Raw genomic sequence first — 19,809 nt, forward strand, 5'->3', positions numbered from 1 at the left:
AAAACAGATTCAGAAGCAAATAATAGAAGTGCATTGTACTTCTGCCTTGGTGTTATTAATATCTTTAGTAAACTGCTGGTTTTTAGCCATGATTTATGTAGAACAGCTAAAAATGATGCTTGTTCTCACAAAAAAAAACCCTCTAGTGGACTAAACTGCAACAGTATCTGTGGACAGAGCAACAATGTCGGGATAAAGTCTTCTCCTCCGTCCTTTTCTTTTTCATTATTGTTAACCTCAAAGAATAGATGTGTTTCTTCTGGGAGGCTGTGATGTAGCACGGTCCATATTAACATACTGCTGTCAGTCACCCCCGTCACTCGCCCGCCGCTGCACTTTCTCTAATGTTGTTATAGACACACAGATCAGACGGGCAACCGTATCTCCACACTCCATCAGGGGTGTGTGTGTGTGTGTGTGTGTGTGTGTGTGTGTGTGTGTGTGTGTGTGTGTGTGTGTGTGTGTGTGTGTGTGTGTGTGTGTGTGTGTGTGTGTGTGTGTGTGTGTGTGTGTGTGTGTGTGTGTGTGGCAGGCAGGAAGTTGCTCTCTGCTGCCTTTGATGGTCACACTCCCTCAGATGTGTCACTGCTTCAGACGGCGGCTTGGATGACACGCCGCGTCTCTGCTTTTCAGGTTCCGGCTGCTGAGGAAAGACAGCTCCGACAGACACCTTAACACACACACACACACACACACACACACACACACTCAGACACACGTGATCCTGCAGGACGGTTCCACCTCTCCACTTTACTGTCACCCATAATGGCTTGTGTCGCGTGACCGAGATGGACTCTTTGTATATTGGTCGCGCTTGTCAGCCGATGAGGTGTGTGTGTGTGTGTGTGCGTGTGCGTGTGTGTGCGTGTGCGTGTGCGTGTGCGTGTGCGTGTGTGTGTGTGTGTGTGTGTCACCATGCCCAGGACATCGCCGCAGAGTCCCAGGGAGGCTCCGGCTGCTTTGTTATTCTGAGCAGGGATGTTTTCAGGCATTCGTCCTCGCAGTCGTTCACCAGAGCAATCTGTTAGTGCCTCCCCTCCTCCTCCTCCCACCTCCCTCTCTCGTCCCTCGAGGGACCGAACTGTGAACTTAACACACTCGGCTCTGATGACTTCCGTGATGGTGCGAAAAAAATAGTCAAGTCCACCGCTGTGATGTTGTTGCTGGAGCGGCTTGAATGTTGCATTGTTCTGGTGGTTTACACGGCTGCTCACATGTGTGTGTGCACACACACACCACCCATGCCCCTTCCTGGTAACCCAAAAAATGCCAGGGGTGGGGTGAGCGTGTGTGTGTGTGTGTGTGTGTGCATATTTGTAGGGGGGGGGTGTATAGATCTAAGTGAAAGTGAGAAAAAAAAGAGTGGAGGAAACCAAATAATTGTCGGGAAGAGGGAGGTGAGGGAGTGTGTCTTTAGTTGGAGGGGGGGGGGGGTAAAGGGGCAGGCGCTCTCAAAACACCAAGGAGTCCACATCTGAAATGAAACATAAAAAAGGGGAGAAGAGGCAGGAGGAGGAGGAGGAGGAGGAGGGGAAAAGGGAGTGTGCTTGAGTGTGATATGTGCGTGGATCCTATGGCAGCTGGGGAGTAAATTGCGCAAGCTCGGCTCTGCGTGTTCAAGCTGGCACTTTAAATTTAGACCGAATTTCTTTCGTTTTTTTTCTCTCTCTCCCTCTTTCTCTCTCCCGCAAGATCTCTGCTCGACCGCCTCTGTGTATTAGCAGCTATCACAAAGGCAGGAGAGGAAAAAAAGAGCGAAAGAGCAAAAAAAAAAAGAAAGAAAGAGGACATACAGTGAATAGATGTCGCGCAGTTGACGCGCAGAGGAAGCGGCGCGGAGAGTTTCCAGCCACGGCGTTTCCCCGACTGCGGCTTTTTTCTTCCTGGGAGATTAGAGGAAAAAAAAAAAAAAGAAAGGAGAGGGGGGAAAAAAACAAAAAGGACAAAAGCCTCTCTCTCCCCCCTCCTCCACCGGCCCACAACCATCCGATCGGCGGCGTCAACTTCCTAGTGTGTGGTGCCTGTGCGCCTGCTGCAAGGACGGCGCGGGTGCGCGGCGCTTCTCCCCGCGTCCTGACAGGCATGGACTGGAAGAAGATGCAGCCGGGGGGCTTAGTGTGAGCTAAAAGCCCCTTCCCTTCACCAGCAGGGCCGGAGCAAGAGGAGACCTCCGAGGGAGGGGGGGGTGAAGCATCAGAGGAGGCGGAGGATAAGACAAGGGGAAGGGGGGCGGGGGGGCCCTCCTTGGATTATTGCAAAGGGTCCTCATTTTAAAATCATTTTTGTTTGATTTTTGGCTTTTTTTGGTTTTGTTTTGGTTCTTTTTTTTCCACCCGCATCAGTCGTCTCCTGCTTTTGCTGCAATGCAAAGACTTTAAGCCTTTAAGAATGTGGAGGCAACATTTTCCAGGCAAGCAGCATGTTTCCTGTTTTCTTTTCTGGATGTCTAATAAAGTGTGGCATGTTGGGAGGCGGGAGGGGAAGTAGGTGGATTGGGGGGGGGCGTCATGGATTAGGGGAGGGGAGAAGTTTGTGCTTGTGTGTGTGTGTGTGTGTGTGGGGTGTGTGTAGGGTGTGTGTGTGAGCGGTGAGTCCAGCGCTGTCATTTCCAGGCGCGTCACGCCGCTGCACCTGGCCCTCCCCGAGGAGGAGGAGGCACCGTCACCTGCTTCAGTCCCTCCCGGGCCACAACGCCGGGCGCCGGCTCACAGTTGCTCGCAGAGGGGCAGCATCACAACACGAGCTTGGCAGTGGGGGGGGTTGTAGTGGCGGGCCGCCGGGCGGTGGCGGGGTGTGGCACTGGCAGCGCCGGCCGGGACAAGCGGCCTTTGTGTTCCACTTTTGGGGAAGTGCAGGGAGGGAAGTGAAGGGAGGAGGCTGCCAACAAAAGGGTGCTAACACCCGCACCCCCCCCGGCCTCCCTCCTCACCCACTTTGCCCCCGTTTTTCTTTTTTTCGCACAGTGACCTCGCACTGTCACGGGCGGACGGAGGGGTTTTGTGTGGATTTGAAAGTATCAAATGAGTAATTCAGTCCCGGTTATACACGAGACTGTGGCAGGATTTAAAAAAAAATGAAGAAAAAGTCAAACAAAGTGTTGCTTGAGTTAATGGCACATCTGTGCCGTGTGCCAAGCCCCTGCTTTATCCCACAGTTGAGCCGTGGCACGACGCCAGGCTCCACTGTTGGTCCCTATTCATTAGCTGCCGCGATCATACAAGTGCATTCCTGTTGTACGCATGTTTGCTGGAGGATCTCACTTCGCCTTCGCAAACTTGCACCGCCGTAAAGCGTTTGTGTCAGACACAAACAATCTTCTTCATTTATCTGAAGCCACTTGTTTAACTTGTCTCGTTTTATGCTTCTTAAGCCTCTTGGGTCTGTAGCTTACTTGCTAAGCTTAAAATGTTTATATTCTAACGGATGCATGAAAGTATTGAGTGGAAAGTCGGTTTTGTTGATCTTGACTCCTTAAACGAAGGTTTTTCAGTTTTTATTCCATCGGTTGGGCATAAATAGTGTTTAATATTCTGGTTTACCTCATGGAGCCACGGTTTCCAGCATTATACCAACCTGGAATTCAGAGCAAACTTGACAGCAGCCGGTGTTAACGGGGGGGAGAGGACGTGGGACGGTGGTACTCGGGAAGGTGTGGTACACGGCCGTAACTGTGGGCGGTCAGCAGCAGCGGCGGCGGCGGCGCCGGACCTTGTTGTCAAGACGCAGCCACCTGCAAACAGCAGCTTGGGGTTGCTAGGTAACGGATGGCAGGAGATGATGGTAATGTGGTGGAGTGGCTCCTCTGATCTCCCATTACCACGTTTTCTCTTCTCGTTTTCTTTTCTCCTCTGCTGACAACATTGCATTTCTCGTCCCCCCCCTCTGGTGCCCCCCCTTCACCTCATCAGAGGCAACTTAACACCAGCGGCAGAGGCCCGTGGTAGGAAGAGACTCCCAGCTCCCCTCCAACTCCTAATGGAAACTCTGGCCTCATCTCCCAGCGCTGCTCTGCTACACCCGCTGCCAGACTCTGACTAAGTGTTGCTGGCGGAGGGACCGCAGCCTCCAGCCTGGGCTGACTCTGGCTTCCACAAATATTCCTCTGCAGGAATGATTAGAATTAAAATACCGAGGAGCCAGATTGAGGCCTTCAATCTTTCATTCCCCCCCCCCCCCCCGTCTACATAAAGTAGTTCTCAGTCATTTTGCAGCAGGCCTAGATTTCCAAAATCATTTTCATTGTGACCCAGTTCTCATTTTTTGACAAGTGGTGTGCATTTTAATTGAGAAAAAATGTTCTATTTTCAGACTGCCAACAGTCTGAAAATACAAGGAATTGAAAAGTATCATATCCAGCAGCAGAGGATGCAATTTTAGAAAGTAATATTAGACCTCATTTTCATTATTTAAAAAACCACATGACGCAAATTCATCTCCGAAAGTCCCAAACGTCTCTTTTATTCCTTCGCAAGTGAGATTGATCGACATCCTTAAATAAGTATTGTGTACGGTCAAAGATTTAGGGGCATTTGTCATGTTGTTCAGAGGTAAATACACGTGTGGAGAGCAATCAATTAATAATGCAGCTAAGAAAGTTTATGTCTTGTCATTCTTAGTCCAATTAAATAAGAAAATACAACTTGAAGCTGTGATTACTTTGTTGGAATATTGATTTGTCTCTATTTTTGATATGCTGTAGTCCAGGCAATAATTAATTTTGTGCCAGAAGATAATTTGAGGACTAATCATCAGTCAGGGAAAATCATTAGCTGCAGCTCTGGAGCCGAGTTCGCATCATTACTCAGACGCAGCAGGGTGTGTGTGTGTGTGTGTGTGTGTGTGTGTGTGTGTGTGTGTGTGTGTGTGTGTGTGTGTGTGTGTGTGTGTGTGTGTGTGTGTGTGTGTGTGTGTGTGTGTGTGTGTGTGTGTGTGCGTGTGTGCGCGCGTGTGCGTGCGTGTGTGTGCGTGTGTTGCATGCACAACGTCTCTGCCCCCTTTAATGAAAATGAACTCGTACACAATCATCCCCTTAAATAAAAAAAAGATCACACTCACATTAGCAGCCTGCAGATGAAGCCAGAAGCAAGAGGAATGAGAGGAAATGAGACGGATTAATTAACAGAGTAGAGAAATTAAGAGCACTCTTCCTCCCACGGTTCTGAGATGACCCTAAACCCTCCACGGGGCCCTGACCTCGCTCAGCACTTTCGTTGACATTTCACGCACCCTGTCGGAGCGTGTGTCGTCATCTCGTCTCCGCTTGACTCCAGGCGTAGTCTGGATCTCTGACCGCCAGCAGAAAAGACGGCAGAGCTGCTGAAAACTGCAGATTGATCCCTGCTTACGCTGCCTCTGATGAGGCGCTGCAGCCCTGCAGCAACACGAGAGCTGACTCGCCACACTGGAGGTCAAAGGCCGCTTTCCCTGCTTCCCGGGAAAGTTGTAACCGTCCAGCTCGGTTACACTTCTGCCGGGATAAAAGAAGAGCAGATTTCACAGTGACAGTAAATCCTAATTTTAAGAAACTTTCTAGGGACAAATGAGATGCTGTTAGACGGTGGACAAATCAGGTCAAAGCTCACTTTAAAAGGGGACTTGTAGAACTAATATCTAAACTGTTTAAGCTGCATCAGACAATTCAAATCAAAGTCACTGAACTGAAAACAGCGGCAACAGATATTTCAGTTTTGTAAATGTGAAATCTGTTTTCCAGTCTCTAAAATTGTAAAAAAAAAAAAACAGTTAAATTTGTAATTGGTCAAATTTGGTTAAGATAGTCATTACAATAAAAAAAATCAAAATTCTGTCTCATTCCTGCAGGAATGACAGTTATAATATCTGAATATCAGAGACAGGAACACCATTTTTTTATGTACGATAAAACAAACTATAAGCAGGTTTTAATATTATATTTCACGTCACAGGCCAATGAAACTACAGTTTCTACGACTAGCACGTCTGTATGAGTTGGAAACTGGAAACTAGAAAAAAAAAATGAAACGTTAGAAGTACTTACAAATTTGATCCAGTCAAGAACTGAAACCGAAGCCGAACTCTGGATTACATTTTCTTTCACATGGTACTGCGATGTCTAGTTAGCTGGAACAGCACATAAGACTTTTGCTACTTGTAGCTCTCTGGGTCCCCCTACAGGCGTGGAGGTTAGGTCGCTTTTACGATGCCAAGATGCTGCCTTGGCGTCCACTTTATATTAGCTAGTTTGTGCTAGTTTCATACATGGGTGTGTGATAAAGTGCCTTAAAATGACAGTTATTCTCACTGAGACACAAGTCCAAAGCCACTTTGCCTGCTTTTTGCTGATAGTGTGGACAGGAAACCACAACAGCCAGATGACACTTCCTAAAAGTAATCGAATATTTCTTCAGATGAAAGTGAAACTCATATTTTAGGAGGAAAAATATTCCTGGGTGTCACTTTAAAGTTTCCCTTATGTGTCACATCTGTACACGGGCTTTTTAAGGCCACATGTAAGAATACGTGTTTTATGCCCTTTTTTTTTTTTTTTCAAAAGTTAAGTCCGAGATGTTTTATTTTTCACTGACAATGCAATATTAATAATAGTAGTAATATTTGAAGAGACGTGGGAGTCAGGGTACGGTGTAGATATATACAGGACTGTCTCAGAAAATTAGAATATTGTGATTTTCTGTAATGCAATTACAAAAACAAAAATGACGTACATTCTGGATTCATTACAAATCAACTGAAATATTGAAAGCCTTATTTTTATTATTATTATTATTATTATTATTATTTTAATATTTCTGATTATGGCTTGCATTTTAAGATTAAGATTCCCAGAATATTCAAATTTTTTGAGATAGGATATTTGAGTTTTCTTAAACTGTAAGCCATGATCAGCAATATTAAAATAATAAAAGGCTTGCAATATTTCAGTTGATTTGTAATGAATCCAGAATGTATGACATTTTTGTTTTTTTAATAGCATTACAGAAAATAAAGAACTTTATCACAATATTCTAATTTTCTGAGACAGTCCTGTATGTCGGTTGGATCTGGGTCTGTGATGTCACGGCCCAAAGAAATTGATGGCCGTACGTTTTGTTGGAGTTTTCATGTTTGGTTGGTTTGGTTTGGTCAACAATATGCTCTCAACCAAGATGTGTTTCTTCACTTAACTGGGAATATGTTATTAAGATGGTTGTGGGACTCAGATCCACATGCAAAATAATGGGTTCTGTAGCCATCACTCCATATTTTCTTTCCCTTTTTAATAATTTGATGTTTGACATTCCAGCACGTCACACAAATCTAAACGCATGGAACTGTCTTCCGCATAATTGCAGACTATTTTGAATGCTCAAACCACAGGCTTGCTGTCAAGTCTCGCCGCAGAGAGAGAAGGTGCTGATAAGGGTGTCATGAATGCATCACTTATCAGACACGCGTGTGGTGGTATTGTGGAGCTGACAGACCCAGTGATTCTGGTCGAGGCTGGTTTGATATACATGCAGTCGGTTTAGCGCGGGGGGGGAGTGTTGGCTGTCACCTCGCTGCCTCCCCTGCACGAACACATCATCTCCTCTCCATCAAAATCAGCAGAGTGAAAATCAGTCTGTCGCACAGCAGGACACGCACACACACGAATGCACGCCTGACTTTTTGGAAAAAGAAAAAAAAAAAAACAAGCTGAAGAGAAGCAGAGAAAATGATAGGAGAGGAAGAGAAAGAATGACAGTTGAGGTGAAAGAATGACAGAGAGAGGAGGAGGAGGCGGGGATTACTGAAAGACGGCTAAGGAGTGATAGCAGAGGTCGGCGGAGGAAGTTTACGTGAAAAGAGCGATAAGGGAGCGGGATACGCAGCGAGCCGGCAGACAGACAGAGCTGGAGACGAAGCTGGCAGAAAGCAAGAGCCGTCAGAAGATGGTATCACACAGGGAGAGATCCAGGAAAATACAACCCAGCAGACGAAACTGTGAAATGTAACGGAGGAAGAGTCTGCCAGGAGGAGATTTAAAGAGTAAGCGACTGAGAGGTCAGGGAGACGGAGAGAAATCCAGTGGATGATTCACGGAGTTCAGTCAATCTAAAGTTGTGCCTGAAGGTTTGATGCAGCCTGCCAACAGCTCTTCTCCTCTAATGATTCTCCTGCCTCTCTCTCACCTACACACCCACTCCGTTTCTAACCGCTTCATACAAGTATGTGCTGCTCAGATGGTCACAGCTTCTTGTTGTGGAAAGGGCCTTAATCATTTTCTTTCCTTTTTATGTCACCTTTGATGAATATAATGAAGATGTGGCTGCGTTTGCTCTGCGGTTTGATTCTTTAAAATAGAAGTAAGACCTGAAAGTTGACATCGTACCCCTCAAACAGATGCGTAGTTCAAAGATGACGTAGTTAGTGATTAGATAGATCTAGATTCAGGGGTTTTCAGCACAAAGGTTTGGAAATTTATACTCCACAGAGTAGTTGTAAAAAGAAAAACTTGTAGAACTAATATCTAAACTGTTTAAGCTGCATCAGGCGATTCAAATCAAAGTCACTAAACAGAAAACAGCGGCAACAGATATTTAAGTTTTGTAAATGTGAAATCTGTTTTCCAGTCTCTAAAATTTTTAAAAAGGACAGTTAAATTTGTAATTGGTCAAATTTGGTTAAGATAGTCATTAGAATAAAAAAATCAAAATTTTGTCTCATTCCTGCAGGAATGACAGTTATAATATCTGAATATCAGAGACAGGAACACCATTTTTTATGTACGATAAAACAAACTATAAGCAGGTTTTAATATTATATTTCACGTCACAGGCCAATGAAACTACAGTTTCTATGACTAGCATGTCTGTATGAGTTGGAAACTGGAAACTAGAAACAAAAATTAAACGTTAGAAGTTCTTACAAATTTGATCCAGTCAAGAACTGAAACTGAAGCCGAACTCTGGATTAAATTTTCTTTCACATGGTACTGCGATGTCTAGTTAGCTGGAACAACACATAAGAGTTTTGCTACTTTTAGTTGTAAAAAGAAAAAAAAAAGATATAGCTGCTTTTATAACATTAGTTATCCCCAAGGACGCCTCAAAGTACAAAACATCCTGCCTCAAGAGATACGAGCTGAAGATTTGACAGAAATCTTTTTGCAGACTCTCAAAACAATCATTGGAAGAGTTAAAAAGGGACAGAAACTGGATACCAAAGGACTCAAGGGCATTGTCTTTCTTCTTAAAACTACAGTATAAAACGCAAATAAATGGATCCAAAAAGTGGTTCTGATCAAAATATTAGTTCAGATTCAAAATCTGAGCTGCGTAATATGAAATAACACCCCCGTTGAATCCAGATATGAGTTGGATATCCACTGTTGGACTTGGCCTAATCAATCTGTTTATTACTTTAGTGTTAGACTGTGGAGAAAAGCGCTTGGTGTCATCCTGGCGGCTGGCGCAGACGGCCACGTCGCCGGGCCTCACCTTGTCATCTGCTGAGCAGGGAGTGTGATAAGAAACAATGGCTGCTTGTTTATAGTTCGCCGTGAGAGAGTGAGGAGGAGGGGGAGTCGTGGCGTTATCTGTGTGCCAGGAGAGGAACCCCCCCCCCAACCCTCTGCACCACAGGTGTAACAACGATACGGCCATTTACGCTTCAAAACTGACACCCTGACGCAAATGCCAGAGCATTTTAAGTGATTGCCATGACAACAGGTGGAACGCACAGGGAGATGACGCCCCCGTCACCAGTACTCCAGTTGTAAAAAAAAATCAGGGGGAATGGTGGATTTTATCATATGGGGACAGATAATTTGTGCTGATTACAAATAATATAATATATTACAAATAATAGCAGTGACCAAAACACCTGCAGAAATACTGCAGGAATGACATAGCAGCAGTTAAATGCAGCCTTCTGTAAGCTTTAAATATCCACTGGGCTTACATCAAATACATCAAAACACAACAATAAAAAACACTTTTCTAAACTTATCAATATGATAAAGTAAAATGGATCACTGCAAAAACTCAAAATAAGAATATTTGTCCTATTTCTAGTTAAAATGTCTCATTTTAGTAAAAAAAATCTTATTACACTTAAAACAAGACTCATCACTGGAAAAAACAACAATTTTCATCTGTTTCAAGTAGATTTTCACTTGAAATAAGTAGAAAAACCTGCCAGTGGAACAAGATTTTTTTGCTTGTAATGAGAAGATAAATCTTGTCCCACTGGTAGATTTTTCTACTTATTTCAAGTGAAAATTTATTCTAAACAGTTGAAAATTGTCAAATAAGTTATTTTTCTGGTGAAGACTCTAAATGTTGAAATAGCAGTAAAACCACATTCATTGATGAAATGACATAAGGGATGGAAAGGGGGGATGGCCACTGGTCCGCTCTACTGTCAGCCGGGCTTTCTCTGCGTCTCTCCTGTCGTTATCGTCCTCGTTCCCTCCTCTCATCCTCTCCAATGATCTGTCTCCCGGGAGCTCTTTAGGCCAACAGGTGGTGTCTCGTTTACATCTTAATGCATTTCTTCCCTCTCTTGCCTTTTTATTCTGTTTATTTTCCCACTTTGCGGTGGCCACAGACAAGTCCCTCATCCTTAACCCTCCTAATCTCACCTTTTATCTGCTCCGATGTAATCCCAACGAACACGGACCTAATGAGCCTTCCTCTCACCGCTATAATCGTCTCCGCCCTCCTCCTCATCTGAGCCCCGGGCGTCTCTCACGTCATCGTAATCTCGGGGCTAACTTTAACATCGCACAGACGCATGTACGCTCACGCATGCACACGGTGAGGTCACGCGTCAGCGTCCCCAACACAGATCCCGGCATCAAACCGGAGGAGAGCAGGAAAACGGGAGATGAGAGAGGAGACGTCTTACAGAAGACGTCCCGTCTGGACTCACTTCCAACCACTTTAGTCAACTTAGACGGATCCACGGCTGCTAATTATGAGTAATACTCGTGACCTTTGCAGTAGGGCTGTTCGATTAATCGATTTTAAATCGTAATCGCGATTATGTAATTAGAACGATGTTAAAACGTGAAAATCGTAAAATCGATTTTTCACTTTTTTTTTTTTTTATACCTTGTCTGCACACATATTAATGATTTATGTAAATACCTCTCAATACCTGCGACAAGTGCCCCATCGGAGAGGCTCTTTAGTGTAGGAGGGGGCGTTGGAACATGCCACCGGGCATCCCTCAAGCCAGATGCCGTAGACCGGCTCGTGTTCCTTGCAAAAAACTTGCAAATGTGAATAGCAAATGTAATGACTGACATTACACACCTCTACCTCCTTCATGGGTTGCATTATTATTTAGCATGCAAAGACCCAGTTTAGTTTAATTAGAAAATGTCTTGTTTTATTTAATTGGAAATATAACTTACTGTATGTTTGCAAGTGCTGATTTGCTGATTTTTTCTTTCAGAGATAAAACTTTATATTTTATTATATTTTTTAAAACTTTTTTTCAACTTATTTTACAGAGTTTTGCACTTTATTTATCATTTTTGGTTTAATAAGAGCAAAGTTTGCACTTAAAGCCCAATGGGGCAAATGTTCAATAAAAAAACAGCATATTTGAAATCATTTCTTTGCCTTTTGTCAATTCACAAAATAATCGTAATCGAAAATCGGATTTTGAGAGAAAAAAATCGAGATTTTATTTTTGGGCAAAATCGAACAGCCCTACTGTGCAGTGATGGGGGGGACTGGGACTCCCTAGGTCTATCCATTCACGGCACGACTTCCCAGCCACGTGGAGCTCAGAGGCAGCGTGAATATTTATGCTGCTCACTTGTTAACATTGCATGATGCACGGCTGGTACATCGCCTGTCTTCGTAGCGCGACACGTCATCGTCGGCGGGAATGTGTGAGAAAAGGTCGAGCCGCTGGGGAGTTCACCTCCCCTCGGCTCTCTATCGCTTTTAGCGAGACAAGTGGCGACGAGGAAAATAAAAGAGAGCCGAGTCGAAAGCAGCGACGGAACTAAAAATGGCAAACGCACTTTGTCAAACGTTGGCTTGCTGGTTTGTTTCAGGCTCGGAGAGTTTTCCCTGACATTCTCCATTTCAATGATGCATTGCTCTTTTGAGGCGGGGCAGCACTGAAACTCATTCCTGAAGGTGCACATCGGAGGGCCTCGTCTTATTTTTTTTCTCTCCTGCTCTACTGCTGCTGCTTCCACTTAGGATCCTCGCTTTTGAAATGAATGTCCTTTCTCACTCTGAAGCTATTATACACACGCACAAGGGAATACATCTTCTTATGTGTATGATCAAATACTTCTAGCGTATAATATACTCTTATTGGCTTGTACTCGTGTATCCGTGTGTGTGATCCAGGTGTGTGGGAGCCATAGGAGTGTCTCTGTAAATCTAATCCAGTCTGGAGTAGGAGCATTGATTTATTGAGCAGGGCTTGTTAGCACAGAGAATCCTGCTTCCTGCTCCTTTTAATCAGCTGATGTGCACAAATGCATACATGCTATGGATCATTTTTAAGAAAAGGAGGATGGAGCGGGGGATCGACAGGGCGAAACAGGCCCCCCCGTCTGCAGTGATGCAGACTCCGGTCTCTAGTGGTGAAGCCAAGATTCTCTGTTTACTCCTGGATTGGTTCTCTGACCCTCCCCTATGGCCATGAGCTGTGGGTGGGGGCCGGAACAGTGAGACCGCTGCTCCGTCACGTCCAGGGGGGGACAGTTGAGGTGCCATAGGGCGTCTGGTTAGGCTGCTCCTGGACACCTCCCGAGGGAGGTGTTTCAGATACCGTATGTGCAAGCAGCCCTGGGACAGACCCGGGAAACGCTGGAGGGATGGGATTTCTCGGGTGACTTGGGAACGCCACAGTATTCCTCTGGAGGAGGTGGCTGTGGAGAGTGAGGTCTGGACCTCTTTGGAAGTGGATGGATGGTGATTAATCGAAGGGAGCTTGATGTAACCTAGGGGATTTTAATATTTGTCTTAAAGTCTGAAATGTTGCAGTTTTAATGTTCCTTTTAAAGCAGCACTATGTAACTTTTCCACCTTAATATCATATTAAGTCATATTGAGTCATTGTGATGGTACATCAACTTCCAACAGGTTTAATGACACCTCTGTCATGGTCTGAGGGGTCTGTATCGCCTTCACTGGCACTATGTAACTTTGAGGAGCATGTTAGGAACCCTGCCACACTTGACTGCTTTACGGCATACGTCACTTCCCCCTCCTTCCCGATTCGTAGTCGAGACGAAAATGGGCGGGCCGTGGAGCGCAGAGCTCAGCAGAAGCTGGTAACCCGTTGCTGTGTTGTAGCTGCAGCAGCTCCACACACAACAGACGTGGGGAAAAGATCGCTAATGGTTTAACTTTTCACCGCTTTCCTGCTTGGAGGAAGAACCACGGAGGCCGAGTATCTGAGATAACAAAGAGTCGTCGGCTCGGTTGGATCGCGGCTGTAACGACCAAACACCTTCCATACAGTACCACAAACACTCACACAGACCGGGGTCGGATCAAAACACGGGTTTTATTCCCCACTTCTCCAGCTAAACGCAGTTGCTGGCCAGCTCTCTGCGGTGCAATTAACCCCAATCTTCAGATAAAACTAGTTTGTTGAGTAAAAAATATTAACCCTATTTGTAGCTGCAGAGGAAAAAAATTATCTCACGAGGAAAACAAAAATATTGCTCACGCCTCGGAGCCTCTTCGGCATAATATAGGAGTCAAAAAAAAAGAAAAGAGAAGTAAGAGGGATACAAAACATGTACCGTATGTTGTACTATTATACAAATTTATTGAAACACATGGCGAGTCAAACATTTACCAAAGCAGCTGCCAAACACTCCTAAACAAGGTAGCCGGAGACGTGGGTTCTGCAGAACTGCGGCAGGTATCCCGGTAAATTCCAGTTCCTTTCCAGCAGTTTAACATCTTTTTTTTGCGTTCCTTCTGTTCACTTGGTGAAACAGAAAAGTAGTTTTGAAAGTCCGTCCCGTCTTCATTTACTATCAAAACAAATGCACGCGACGGGGACAGGATCTTTCCGGCAGTACGCGCTAGTGCTCATGGGAAACGTAGTGTTCTTTCTGGTAAAGCACTACTGCTTTTGTCCAAAGGAGCCGCCAAACTCAACAAAAGCTGAAAGTTACATTGTGCTGCTTTAATATTTGAGTACTTTTTGCATGTTGAGTTTTGCCTGATCTTTGGACCACGTCATGAAATACATATGACGAATGCATGAGTCTAACTTCTATCAGAGTCAAAGAGTCTGCACCAAATATTCCTGATTCTCCCTAAAACGGTCCTTCATCCTCTTTCCTCTCTCTCTCTCTTTCTGCTCAGGTATTCGGCCCCAGATCATGAACGGGCCGATGCATCCGCGCCCGCTGGTGGCGCTGCTGGACGGGCGCGACTGCACCGTGGAGATGCCCATCCTCAAAGACCTGGCGACGGTGGCCTTCTGCGACGCCCAGTCCACGCAGGAGATCCACGAGAAGGTGGGGACCCACACGCTCACCCCCCCCAGTTCTGATGCCCGCTCGCTCACGTCCGCCTCTACATTGGCCTCATGTACACTTGCCAGTTAAAATATAGCGGCTTCATTATGATTTAATGTCTCTTTGTGGCACGGAGCATGATGCCTGTATCTGTGCCGTGGTTCTAATAGAGAGCCCCGTGTGGCGGGGATGCAGTGTAATTACATTGGCTTGTAGAGGCTCTTTATTGCTTTTTATGCCGCGCTTCAGCTGCAAAACAATATATGTCTACAGAGATGGGTATCACCCGAGCGCTATCTCTCCATCTGAAGACAGAGAGAGAGAGAAAGAGATGCTGCGTTCTCCCCTTCGCCGTCTTTATGAAAATGGTGCATATTAAAAATGAAGAATTTGCATAGAGATCAATTCAGCCACAGACCTTGGGCGGCGGAGAGAAAGGGGGGGGTAGGTGATGGCTTTCTGTTTGTTTTAACACAACCTTATCAGGGAAGACATGATTGTAATGTTCACCTCGCCAGCACATTCAGCAGTTCCCCGTAATAACTTGCAGTCAGGATGCCCAGAGGCGCGCTGGAGATTGAGAAAGTCCAATCTCTTCTCCGCGCGGCGAGCAGGCAGAGATGTCGAGAAGCCGCGATAACTGATGGAGTTTTTTGGGCGCGACGCAGTCGAGGCAGACGCCCGGCTGCCGCGTGCACCGACACGCACGAGCGCCGCGGGATGAGGATTGTTACGGGGAAGACTGGCCAAGGGTGGAATAGAGAAAGTGTTTTGAGGTTACGTCAGGTCTGCTGCCAGAGAGCTGCTCATCCGCCTGGTGACGGGGAGATGATGGACCACGCACACAGACACTGCAAGCTGGAGTCAGGAATCCTACAGGCAGCACCTGCTACAGCAGCAGCATCCAAGGTCGATGATCCCATGTCTTCATCACCGCCGCCGCGCCACATGTTTAAACGTTGGCCGATCGCCCACATGGCACAGAGTCAGGGCTGTTTTTTGTTTTACACATTTCCAGATGTAGGGATCACAGTTAATGTCTGTAAATGATGCATTGATTCTCATATACCGTCATACCTTTTTAGTGCAGCAGAAAAGCAAAGTCACTTGTGATTGAAGTTGCATAGCGCCTTCAACTTTTTCATTAAGATCAACCGCTTGTTTGTCATTTCTGGTTTAAAAAAATATGGGATTAGAACGAGAAAACTGGAGGAAAGGGATGTTCATGAGGATTAAGGTCCTGAACAAAGAAATATTAGAAAGCGCCAGCAGTATAAAGGCCAGTGCATGATGCTTACGTGGTTCTGTAGAGTCCGTAGTTACCATTCATTGGTGATAAACACGGCCCGTCCGTGACACTTTCCACTCAGATACATAGTTTTTATTCTTCTGGCCCACAGTTCAGGTGAATATGAGCATATATTTATTCAAAGAGGGATATTTCCACTCCAAGGACAGAGCGTTGTAGGAAAGTAGTTCTCCTGGAGTATGAAAACAATGAGACCTTGAAGAGCAAATGAATATCATCCCATATTCTATTATTCGTTGTGCCGGACTGCAATCAAATTAAGTTGCTGACCTCATGAGCTCAATAAACACTGAAGGAAGGAAAAACCTGCCTTTTCGTTTAATTTTGGAGTCAATGACATGAAGATGTTTAAATATGAGCTCGTAAGTCAGTTAAAAGAGGATTTTGGATGGAGGTGGGTGTAGAAGAGAAATGGAGAAAACTTCTTCTCAACTTTTTTTCTTAATCTTTTACTCTGAAAAGTACGTCTTCACCGTGTCATTAACAGATTTCCGTGAAGCTGTTTGCTCGCGTACATCACGAGTGAAATGCTGGAGTGGATTAATGAGGTGCAAACAAACCGCTTCCTCCATCGAGCGCACTGCGAACGGCTTTTCTCTGTCTTTTAACTGTTTGCTTCAACCACCAACAAAAGAGGGTTTTTTTGTTGTGTTTTTACAGTTTCCATTGTTAGTAATAAAATGTCTGTGACACACTTTACTCAGGATTACCATGGCGATACTGTCCGTAAGTTCCCTCTTCAACCATTTTACGCCTCTCTTTATGGGGTGACTGAGCCGCTCCACCCTCCTCCTCCTCCTCCTCCTCCTCTTCAGGGGTGTGTGCATTATTGAATTGGGTTTTACAACTTTACACCGCCAACGTTCAAGGTTCATCAAACCTTTCACGCCGCGATAAAGAATTTCCCGAGCGCGTCTGAGTTTTTTCATCCTATTCTCCCTGTTAGGAGTGATGAATGCTCAGTAGTACTAAGAACCATTAGTGTGAACAGAAAAACCCTCCATTCCAGGTGGAAAAAGTCTGTTCTTTACATCCCAACCATCGCTCAACCACACTGCATCCACTCTCGCTAGCGGGATGATTTCATAGCCAAAAAATCCCTCCTCAGGAAGCCACAGAGTCAAACACACACATCCAGATTGTTCGTCACCGAAACTCCTCACTCGCTCCACAAACCAAGTGGGGGAGGTCCGTGCTCCTTCTGGGAGGAAAATCCAGGCATCTAAAGGAGTGATGGATGCTGAAAAACACGAAGGCTTTGGTTGCAGAGTGGAGGGAGGGCTGCATTTATGGTCAGGAAACTTTTCAGGAAACTAAACTACTTGCAAATTGTACCCCCCCCCTCACCACCAAAAGCAACACGAGACCTCGGCGCTTCAGCGGGAGGGAGAAAGTTTTTGTGTGCATGCATTATAGCTGTGTGTGTGTGTGTGTGTAAGGAGCGTTTTTTAACCTTGAACTAGTATCTGCGAGGCCTGTCCAGGACGAAGCGCTAATAAAAGCAGTATGGAAATTCAGAGCTAATCTACTAATCACAGCAAAGCTAATGCAGTTTAGGCTGGAGGTGAATGTGGAGCTGTTATTTGGGTGGAGCTGATACTCCCGGGGAATAGTTTAGATCCTCATCACACCCAGGCCCAGTTCAGGTCACCTTGTCCATGTGAAGCGGCGGAGAAGCCGCCCATGTCTCACGGCGACGGGTCTCCGCAAGCGGCACGATCTCGTCTTTTGAATTTTTCTCCTCCTTTTGTTTGTTAGACGCTTGAGTCGGATTGAAGAGGGCCACCATATTTATAGAGCTGTTACCTGCTTTCAGGTTTGTGCAGCCAGTTTTTCCAGAGAGGACAGGCGTCAAGATTAAAAGGGATCCGTCCGTCGCTGGGATGACAGATTGGGTCTGGGTGGGGAATCACGAGTCTGCAAGTCAAATTAGTGCAGCAAACACGAATCTTCAGAGGGGCAATGCCTTGTATCTTACACTGTAATCTGTGTCTGCTTTGACCTCTTTGTCCGGTCAGTTGCTTTCATCCTCGCGTGTAAAGCCCCTCAGGGTCCGAGTGTAGTCGAAGCGCAGCTCCTGGCAGATTTGATTCTGTCTGAGTCTGTCTTTCTCTCCCGGCTCGTGTTTTACAGCCGTGTGTGTTTACTCGCCATCCTGCCCTTTCTCAACGTCGCCGCTCTGACAGATGCTCTCCCCTCTCGCAAGCCTTTCCAGAGTGCCACCTTATCTGCGTCCGCATGCACTCCCCCCCCCACACATAAACGCGCTGCCTCCTCTTCGCTCGCAGACCTCAGACAGGGACCCAGACTTACTGTTCCCTAACAGCACGTAGCTCACTTTCTCGCTCGGGCCCTCCCACCTCCAGCCTCCTGTGCTGGTCGTTTTGGCTCCAGCTGGCTCCGAACGGTGTCGGCTGCCAGCGGGAGGCTGGACAGAAGAGAGGCCTCCTGGTGGTTGGTCGTAGGATAACCAGCTGCACAGCTCTGCTGGCTGCTAATACGCTGATTAAAAAAGCTTTTCATGCAACGCCCCTGCCAACATGCTGGTCGTCCATTGTATCAGCTTTTAAACACCTTCTAGGTGCATTTATAATGATGGTGGGACATTGCAGCCCCTTGAAGACCAGATAGTACATTAATAATGTGTCTGCTGACAGCCGTGAGACATGTGTCTTGGTTCCCGCTAGACTTGTAGTCAAGACCGCCTTAGCCGAGAACAAGATACTACCAAGACGAGAGAGTATCAAGACCAAGACCAAGACTAGTTCAGTTTGAGACCGAGACCAAAAACAACCTAGTTATTTAGTCATCTTGCGTGAGTTGTAGAACATCAGCTCCATCCTGGTTCAGCTAGTTTCCATATGAGCTTGTATTCAGGTTCAGGTTCAGGTTACTTTATTGATACCCAAGGGTAAACTGGTTTTGCAGTCGAGAGTTAAACAAGCAGCAGAAAACAGACAATCAGTTCAGGAACAAGACATTTAAGAAGAACACATACACATAAAACAAGAGACAGCTTCGGCTCGACAGAAAGTGCTGCAGTTCATGAAATAAATATAAGAGATAAAACACATGAGGCTAAAAAAGAATTAAAACACCAAGAGCAAAATTTCCTCCAAGTTAGGAATGGATAAGAGCAATAAGATAAAAACATTGTAAAATACATCGTGCTCCGAAAAGTAACTTGTGCAACTTTTGTGCAAACTACAGCTTGTTCACCAGTGTTACTGCAGCTGGAACAAAGCTGTTTTTATAACGTTTTGTTTTACAAAATGGGACTGACAACCTCCGTCCAGAGGGGAGAAACTGAAATTCACTGTGCAAAGGGTGTAAACTATCATTTAAAATGGTCGTGGCTATCCGGTGTAACTGCCTGGTGTACAGGGAAGAAGGGTTCAGCTGTGGCTCACCTATCAGCTTACTTGACCATTTCACAATTTGATTCAATGCGTTCTTGTTTTTAATAGAAAGGCTTCCAAACCATGACACCAAAGAAAAAGATAAAATAGACTCAATAAAGGCACGATAAAAAAGAATCATCATGGTTCTGTCAACATTCCAGTAAGACAGTTATGTATTGTCTGTATCAGGATGTATTTAAACTGTATTCAACTGCAGCACAATAACACAGAGAAGTGGATGATGATGTTGAACTCGCTATAAATGTTTCCATCCATCAGCTGAGATCAGATAAGTATGGCGACTGCACTACCGCTATTTCTACACTATTGGAGGATTGACTCCACTGCTTTTAAGGATTGACACGACTACTAACTAGTCCCAAAGTCCTCTAACAAAATAACCAGCTCCAACACCCCCCTCCACCTCAGAAAAGTGTATTAAATAGTCAATGTTACTGATTTAAATTGTACTAAATCTGTAGGTGAAATGTGACTTTTAAATATTAAAGATACACACAATTATCAACTTGAACTTGCATTATTTACCATTTTAGTAGCCGAATTACACCGTATATCAGCATCACTGACATGGCATAAACCTGATGATTAATCAATCACAATGATAT

The 19,809-nt window shown here is 45.3% G+C and overlaps 1 protein-coding gene across 10 annotated transcripts in view; it reads left to right on the plus strand.

Annotated features, from left to right (window-relative positions):
- The window catches only part of LOC133419747 (C-terminal-binding protein 2), a 131,502-nt gene that overhangs the window by 96,325 nt on the left and 15,368 nt on the right, over positions 1 to 19,809 (plus strand). For 9 of the 10 annotated variants that reach the window (XM_061709155.1, XM_061709157.1, XM_061709156.1 and 6 more), the window contains one exon: positions 14,319 to 14,473. In XM_061709155.1, coding sequence (XP_061565139.1) covers positions 14,319 to 14,473 — 155 coding nt within the window. Of the gene's footprint in view, positions 1 to 1,589; positions 2,411 to 14,318; positions 14,474 to 19,809 lie in introns of those variants that run through there. The other variant, XM_061709160.1, reaches the window with a different exon arrangement.

Source organism: Cololabis saira, chromosome 19 (assembly GCF_033807715.1).
Source record: "Cololabis saira isolate AMF1-May2022 chromosome 19, fColSai1.1, whole genome shotgun sequence".
Lineage (NCBI taxonomy): Eukaryota > Metazoa > Chordata > Actinopteri > Beloniformes > Belonidae > Cololabis > Cololabis saira.